Genomic DNA, 9,186 nt, shown 5'->3' with positions numbered 1-9,186 from the left:
TTGATAACTTTTAAGACCATAACCATATGACATTAGTCACCTGTAAGCATACTAACTGGAAGATGCTTCATCTATAACTGAGAAGCAACGTAATGTAGTGGAAAGAGCCCTTGCAGCGGCAAGACCAGGATTCTACTCACCAAAACGTTTACTAACTAATAACTCTGCTGGGCCTCAATGATAAAATGGGGCTATAATGATGACACTTATAAAGTTGGGGTCAAATTCTATAATGCATTTTGGAAAGTGTTATGGGATAAATGTTAAATATATTTCAACTATGTTACCAGTGTATGAAAATGACATTTCCAATAGATAAGCTTAACACTGATCAACCCCAACTGGTCTGTTTATAATGCAAGTCTATCTTTTCATATTAAAAAAAAAAATCTGAATTTACAATCGATGCTCCCATTCAAAAGTAAAGGAAGTATGTGATGTGTGTTAAATGTTCTGGACGACATCAAACCTTTCCTAAAATGTGTGAAGTAAATAGATAATAAAGACAGAAAATTTGTTTTAAAGTTAACTTATATTCAAAATATTTTGTATAAACAAGTATAATACTACAGAGTAGTATTTTAATACAAAGCAGTTCAAATATTAACTGTTCTTTAAACTGTTAAACTTTATTATAAATTAAAATTTCTTTACAAAAAAAATTGCACATAATAATTGACCACTCTTGGGTTCTGATGCACTGGCATTTGTGATAGTTTCTTTATCTTCAAGTTAAACAGTCTCGGCAACGAGTCCAGAACGCAGAAGGGCAGTGAACAGCCCTCTTAGAGCCTTCAAGTGCACTAACAGACTTGTGGCCATGGCAGTTACACTTTCCTTAAGATGGACTGCTTTTGTTTTATATCCTGTAATGAAGAATCTCAAAAGGTTTAAAAAGGAAAAAAACAAAATGGACTGTTTGGTTTTTACTGTAAACACAGCCCCAGGAACTAATCCCAAACACGGATCTCTCAGGCATCAGAGAGTGTCAAGTGAAATCAGGAAACAGCACAACGTAAGGGGAGAAAAATAAAATAAAAATAACAAAATAAAATAAAAATAAATGTCAGTCACTTTGATGAACTATACTTACGTACATGATGTTATGAGAATCTGGAAGGGCCTAGAAGCAGGCCAAACAGGAAGTCCATTTATCCAAGTGAAGAGGGTCATGTTCATTGCTTCTGGTTTCAAGGACAGGAGATTGTAGGGGACTTGATATGATCAACAATGCTTGTCTGCATTATACAGACCTTAGCCAGGGATCAGCCTAATCTTGAAGAATCATTCAAATGATTTTGGCAATTATTAATAGGACTTAGGACTGACTGCACGAAGTGTTCAGTGATTCTTGCTTTCTGTTTTGTAAACGTTTAAATTTAAGAGCTCATTTAGGCTGACTCCAATCTCTTGGCACTTGGAAACTAGTTTTCTCAGGTTATCAGTTTTACCTCCTCCTGACGCTTCAAACAACAGTTGCTGCAAGAGACAGGGAAGCAGACAACTAAGATTTAGCTAAAACTTGAGCATCACCACATCTATGGATATGGCACATGCAGAAAATTTTTAGGAAACTTCAAGTTGAAATGAAAGGTGAAAACATTACATCTTTCCACAGAGTTGCACACAGAGGTAACTTCTGAAAGGCTCTCTGATATAAATGGTGGACCTGCAAAAAAAGAGACACAACAATTCCATCAAATAGGACCAAAAGGCCTATTTTAACATAAAACTATTTAGTGAAAAACATGCTTTCTTCATTTAATAAACCATTAACCATGTGATCAAAAGCCAACTTTAACATGCTACCTTCCAATATAAAAATCATAGGTACACCTTAAATTTGGGTACTAAACATAGAAAATGAGCTCCACGTACTTGAATTTGAATATTGAACTTAAGCCAATAACACAAATGAGCAATCAATGCCAGCTTACCTCTCTCTGTCCTTTTAAAAAGCTCTCGGCAGCAATGGCTCTGAGAAAAAAGGAATATAGAAAAGGAAGAAAAATTATATATCTCTGAACATAATTAAGATGCCATTACTGGCAGAATAGTGACTGTGGGATCAGAGTACAAAACTTCCTGAAAGTAACAGGCTATACTTCCAATGAGGATAACCTATAGTGAAGAAAAAAAAAATCCAACAATTTTTATCAACTTAACGAGAAGACAACATTCCAGTGTTTGATTATGAACAATGTTGATGAAAAAGATCAATTCACTATTTAATAATGAAAATTACTATAACCTGTAGAGGAGTAGGGAAGAAAAGGAGATTGTAAAAACAAAGATACTACAATGAGCACATTTCTAAGGAAATATTAATCATAAAAGGCACTTGAAAGATGTCATTTTAATAGTGCCTAGATCACTTATTGAATGTTTTCTTCAAGGAAAACAAACATCTCTCACTTTTTAAACCAAGTATAAGTATTAGCACTTCCTCTTGGTATCCAGGAAAAGGAAAAAAGGATGTCGGATTTCAGATTTACCTGTATGATGCAAATCTTATAAACAAAAGTAATAACTATGAAAACATGTATATGACTGTTGCATTACATTTTCCAGATGGCCAGGCATGTTGGGATATTATATGTAAACATCTTGGCTTGTAGTTTCAGAATCTGAACATTGCTTTCTTCCCATTCTTGCTGGAGTAGCCTGTAAAGTACATTCAGGAAAATGAACAGATCATTGCAACCATTGAAAATCCAAACAACAGTATATGAAGAGAATCACGTTGAACAAAAGAGCCATATCTAGTCAATTCAGCTCCACCAGAGAAAACAGTAAGAAAGATTTTCATCAAATGCCAACTGAGAAAGTCAATCTCTATAAAGAGTTTTTACTACCTGGACAGGCAAGAAGCCAAGTCAAGAACCCTGCTATGTGAGAAATAAGATGCTTGCTTTTCACAAACATAGAGAAAGGTGAGAGCAAACTGAGACGTGTACACTGCTTTACAAAACTCTAAAAATGTTCTGTGTCAGATACTAAAATGAAGGCTAGTCTTGTCCTATTAAAACAACATGTAAGCTCTTCATATAAACTTTTTTAGAAAAGACATTTCTTCTGCCAAGTTATTGCTATTTTCTGGTCATTTTCTTTGTGCATCCTACATTGAACTGGGAATGACACATGTCCGACTTAAGGCTCCTTAAATGAAAATGTAAAAGATCCACTAAGCTGGTTTCACATTCCTCCCCAAAACACAAGATCAATGATAAACTCAAGAAAGAAAATGTTTGCCAGCAAAGATCAATAATTCAATCACTTAACATGTTCAAAAGCTTCAGCTGTAATATAAGACATACAGAAAGAAAAAAAGGCCCAATTCCCTGCTCAATCACACTGAATATAAAAAGTTGTTTTTTCAATTCATAATAATGGCTCTTAACTTCAATAGATGGGTCCCTTTACTTTTGAATCGTTTAGACTAATAACTATTGGCTTTCTCATTCTTAAGTCTTACTTTTTGGTTCTGTTTTTGCCACTTTCCATGTTCATGTTAACTAAAATATGGATGCTTTCAAAGAAAGATAAGCAAATATACCTGATATACACATCTAGGCATCTTGAACTCCATCAGCAACACCTGTGACTATGAGATCAGAGGATCATAGATTTAAAGCTTGAAGGGACCATAAAGGTCATCTCATCTAAGCCCCTCATTTTACATAAAATTGAGGGCCAAGAGTTAAAGTGATTTGCCTGAGGCCTAAAGAAGAGCCAAGACTCAAATCTGGATGATCTGACTCTAAAAGAGGGCTCTTTCCAAGGTACCACCTTACGCACTTGGGATGACTATACACAATAAGGAAATTTCATAAACTTCTTGTCAATTCATAAGGGCAGCACTGCCCACATTAGAAAGCCAAATGTCAAGGGTAGCTTTTTTGAGGATTTAGTCTTGGGATGGAAGAGGAGGAGGAGGAGGAGGAGGAGGAGGAGGAGGAGGAGGAAAAGGAGGAGGAAGAAGAGGAGGAAAAGGAGGAGGAGTTGGAACCACTCCTTTGATCACAAGAATTTACCAAAAGTGAACATCTCCTATCCTACTGTGTTCTAAGCAAGAGAAAAATTCTAGACAAAAGTACTATTGAACTATATTTAAAAAACATCTCTCACATTAACTCTGGCCAAGAACAGATTTTTTTAATAGACTGGTTTTAAGTTGATTCATTATTACTTATATATCCACAACAAACTTTTATAATCTCATGCTGTCTTTTCCTATGTCACCTAGGATATCTCCCTATCAGGTGGTCAATAATCAAGGTATGCAAACTAATTTCAAAATTAAACTAAACACATATTTTGGAGGTTTGGGAAGAGAAAAGTTTTCTAGAGAAAAAAACTACACTGAGTTCCAAGTTAAAGAAAAGCCATTTCTTTATCATCTAACACTTTTATTTGTACTAGTAAAATTTATTTACACATTTTACCTTTAACCTTTTATCCCTGACGGACCTAAAATTTTGTGATCCTCATGTGAATAATCTAATGTTAATGAGTTTCTTATTGAGTCTCAAGTTGTAGATACCAATGAAAATATTGTCTGAAGAACAGCTTGTTCTTAAACTTCCAAAAATGTTTTTCACTGAATAATGGTCACTAAGAAAATATTTATATACAATCCCTTACCTCAACGCAAGTCCAGGATTGGTTGGCATATTTGAGCAAAATCTTTCCAAGATTTTGGAATGCTGGGACTGCGGAACACAACTCAAATAAAAGAAAATAACCTGCAAAATATGAAGAGGAGAAAATGAATGCAACTAAAAAAATACTATGTAGCTACCTATAAAACAAGCAAAATAGTATGCTTTATGTGAATTAGTTATTACTACTAATTAGTGACTTTCCAAATATGATTAGGAAACATGGTCTAATAATGAGAAGAGCCATGTACTACAAAGCACAAGCTTATCTAATATTATAGGACCCTGGGCAAACCATAGACCTTAATGTCACCTGACATCTTGATCAAAGAATGCCTGCATTTAAATGGTTTGACGCTTATAGGTGGTTTGACATACTGGGATAAAGACTATCATAGAAGTAAAAGCATAGACCTTGGGTCATCCTGATTTGCATATCCTCTAACAATACTACCTGAGAGTCTTACTATTTTAAACTGAGACACTGCAACAATTTTGCAGCACACTTTGAAGTGGGCCATTATTTATGACTTAAATATCAAATGAACAAAAAGATGAACTTGAGCTAAACCGGTATCATGATTAATTTCTATTTCATCTGAAAAAATACCAGTGCTTTCAGGTTATGTTCTTTGAGTTATTTAACTTCTTATTTGATTACTAAGTTTCCAATCTCAATAAGTAGAAGTCAATTAACTGGGAAGTAATTCTAGAATAAAATAATTTTTTACTTAATACCTGAATACTAATCCAGTTGAATTTTTTTCTTTTCATGAAAAGAGCATTTTTTGTGGCAAAAACCTAATATTCTTCTGTAATAGTCTTAAAACACAGTTGTTTTTTAAAAGAAAAAGAAAAATCAGCTGCCCAAGACAAACAATGCTAGGAGGAAAAAAGAATTTTGAGGATAATTGAAAAGAAAATTGACTGTGAAATTAGGGAGCAAATTAGGGAGAAATTTTAGAGCAACTACACATTAAAGCAAGAAAAAGCTAAATATTCTTACCCTATTATGAAACTCATAGTTGGTCCAGTAATCAGCAGTACTAAAAGGAATTGGGTATCGAGTAGGGACTGTCACCAAACATCTGTTTACTAAATCAGTAAAAATTTTGAATTCTTGGACTTTATTTTTAGATCCAACAGCTCTAGTGTTTGCAAATACAAGATAACTGCATAGAGGAAAAAAATTCCATTAACATTCAAATCATGCATTTAAATAATAATATACGTTTCTTCATTTTGAAAATCCAGTTTCCATACTAAGAACAGAACTTACTCCATCCAGATGTTCTGTACCATCTTAGAATGCATGACTGCCCCTAGAGCTCCCTCATATGCATCCACTGTTTCTTCAATGCTTGTTTGAAGAGACTGACATAGGCTATCATAACAGTAAAGAAAAATATCATATCTTTAAAGATCAATTCTTAATTTGCAGAACGGTACTAAAGTGAAGAAAAGACAGGTTTTAAATTGGACACATTATTACAAGAAAATCTTTCATATGATCTTTATGCTAACCATTACTTGCTAAACGATCCATTTCATATTGTATATTATAAAAAGTGTAAATAAAACTGCAATATTTTACTTTCAAATTCCTTCAAGCTTGCTTTTTAGATTATATTCTTAACTTCTCTTTAATTTTTCATAATTGTAATTTAATAAATGTTGAATGCATGCCTGGTATGTAATACATCTTTCTCCTCACACTAGATAATCTCTCACCAGTAGATCAGCCACAAATACGGGACTTGATGGGTTAACATCTCATCATCAAAATTTCCTTTACACAAAGGTGATGCAAAATCAAATGGCCCAGGAATATTCAACAGATATCTGAAAACAAGAACGCATACTATTGTTTGAAATAGTTTCTTACTATTAGAAGTAACTTAATTGTGTTTGTTTTAAAATCTTAGTTCCCACTAAGATGAAGTTGAAAAAATCATGAGATCAGTGCTATTTTTTAAAAAATCAAGAGATTTCAGAACTAGAACTAATTGTATGCAAGAGATTTGAATGATTAAACTCAAAATTATGAAATATTGGGTAAAGTTAAATATAAATTATAAATATGACCTTATAAATACAGAAGCATTGTTGGGAAATTTGAACAGCCATAGGGTAAAAAAATGAGCTAAAATCACTATTTCACATTATATACAATGAATCTCCAATTGGTTCAATGATCTAAGATTTTTTTTTTTAACTTTAAAAATTAAAAAAAGAGTAATGGCAACACAACTGTGGTGAAAAGAACCAGGTTTGTTATTTTGGAAAAAAATGAGATTTTTCAAAAATAAAACAGGTGAGTTTAATTTTATGAAAATTTTTGTTTGCAAGAAAAAAGAAATCTTAACTTTTAAGGAGAAGATATTTGTAGCAATTTTGAGAAGTCTAACATTCAGAATTTATAAGAAATGATTCAAACTTATTGAAAGATATGTTCAAATGATTTGAACTGACAATTCACAAAGTAACCAAAATAGTTAATAGTCCCTTTAAAATCATTCCAACTCTCAACCAAACAATCAGCACCACAAAGTAACAAAAGTTTGAAATAATATCTTTTAAAACTATCAAATTGGCCAAAATAATTAGAAGCAACAAAACTTAACTATTAGAGCCATAGGAAAATAGGTATTTTATCACACTGTTAACAGATTTTTTTTTCTCTTGAAGAGCAATTAGCATACAATAAGAGAACAAAACTGACTCTTCCCAGGGAACCTTTGTATTAAAAATACTACTACTTACAACAAAATACCTACTTCACAAGGTTGTGAACAAAAGGCAACACTATATAAACACGAGCTATGATCTTAAGATGTTGTTAAAGGAGAAAAAAATCAAAAATATGTGCAAAAATTTTCATAGATATTATTTCCAATGCCAAAAGCTAGAACCAACCTACATATCCAATAACTGAGAAATATAGACAAATATATTTTTATCAATGTACAGGAATCTTACTGCACAGTAAAATGATGAAAAGTACAGAAAATGCAAAAAATGCACTTATTTATTCATGAGGAAAAGTGAAAAAATTCAAATATGCACACTATGACTATGTAGTCATATACGTGTATAAAAAAACAAGAGCAATGACTATAAATATCTAACAAATTGTAACCATCATTGCTAAAGTTTACATTTTTAAAAATCCAAAACATGAATCTATATGACTTTATTCTGATTATATTTAATAAGATTATTTGTTAATAACAAGAATTGTTTTTTTACAAAATGAATCGCTGTCCTATATCCTGAGGCTGTTGGGAAAATCATTGAAATGACTGTAAATGTGCTTTACAAATTTAAAATACTACAAATGTGTGAAAGATTTTGGTGAAATATTGTTATATAGAAACATGCAAAGTTACAGTAGGATGAATTTTTGTATGTGGCTCCTGAACTCATCAGTCTCACACTAATTACTAATTGGGAGTTACATACAAAAATTGCATTACTATGAATTTCATTCACTCACCTTATGATTACATAGTACATTATTTTTGTGGGTGTATACACATGTTATTCAATTAACTGCCTTCTAACTTTCCTCCAGTCAATGCCCTCTAATCCATCCTCCACATTTACTGATTCGTATTTCCAGTAGCAAGCTCCTTCTTGGTCAGGGACCCAAAGTCACTGACTTCTGTAGCTCCTCCATTGCCTAGCCCTAGCACAAAGTATTTGCTGAATTCCATTTCTAATCCATTACTCTCTTCAGGCCATTCTTCTGCTCCAAGTCCAACTATATGAAATTATCAACTCTTTACTCTGGCATTAAAGGAGATATACAATCTGCCTCCCAACTCACCTCTTAAAGTGTTGCCTCACTACGACTCAGCTTTCAAACATTTTATATTCCAACCAAATTAGAATACTATCAATTTTTTACTTATATATTCATGCATATAACAGATTCTCCTACATCCTTTCTTTTCCTGAATTCGTAAAACTACTCCTTTTCACCCAATGGTCCATCTTCTGGGCTTTACAGACACCCAGAGGGTCAAGCATTTCTTCTGCCCGAAAGTCTTTCTGATATCTGAAGACAGCTATGAGGAAGGTAGGCTTCTTACTTTCTCCCACAAGCTAAACTCCCTCAATTTCTCCAGCTGTGATATGACATTGAGTCCCCTTTTAAAGTGACCTCAGTCCTCCAGACACACCTCAAATGGGACCTGACATAGCGGTGCAGAGTACAAATGTCTACTTCCCTTATTGAGGCAGCTAAATAGACATGAAGTCATGAAGACTTGAGTTCAAATTCTTCCACACATCTATTATATTCTATCTGTGTGATCCTGGATCAGTCATTTAATCTCTACTTGCCTCAATTTCTTCAATTGTAAAGCAGGGAGGATCAAATAAGATAATATTCTTAGCACCATGGTCGGCACATAGTAGATGCTAAATAAATGTTGGTTCCCTCTCCCTACTCCATCTCTCCTCTCCACATCCCCCACCCAGTTATTGATACAGATTCCATATTTCCAGAATGTAGTCCCCA

The 9,186-nt window shown here is 33.3% G+C and overlaps 1 protein-coding gene across 1 annotated transcript in view; it reads right to left on the bottom strand.

The window, feature by feature from the left end:
• Positions 1 to 608: 608 nt before the first annotated feature.
• Positions 609 to 9,186, bottom strand: part of ZFC3H1 (zinc finger C3H1-type containing) — a 100,980-nt gene continuing 92,402 nt past the window's right edge. The window contains exons 29-36 of the mRNA XM_044679194.1: positions 6,393 to 6,503; positions 5,941 to 6,045; positions 5,668 to 5,833; positions 4,645 to 4,745; positions 2,563 to 2,664; positions 1,938 to 1,977; positions 1,607 to 1,669; positions 609 to 1,479 (exon numbers count right to left, since the gene is read on the bottom strand). Coding sequence (XP_044535129.1) covers positions 1,342 to 1,479; positions 1,607 to 1,669; positions 1,938 to 1,977; positions 2,563 to 2,664; positions 4,645 to 4,745; positions 5,668 to 5,833; positions 5,941 to 6,045; positions 6,393 to 6,503 — 826 coding nt within the window. The 3' untranslated portion in view covers positions 609 to 1,341. The remainder of the gene's footprint in view (positions 1,480 to 1,606; positions 1,670 to 1,937; positions 1,978 to 2,562; positions 2,665 to 4,644; positions 4,746 to 5,667; positions 5,834 to 5,940; positions 6,046 to 6,392; positions 6,504 to 9,186) is intronic.

The sequence above is a fragment of the Gracilinanus agilis genome, chromosome 5, assembly GCF_016433145.1.
Source record: "Gracilinanus agilis isolate LMUSP501 chromosome 5, AgileGrace, whole genome shotgun sequence".
NCBI lineage: Eukaryota > Metazoa > Chordata > Mammalia > Didelphimorphia > Didelphidae > Gracilinanus > Gracilinanus agilis.
This window is presented reverse-complemented; position numbering and strand designations above follow the sequence as displayed.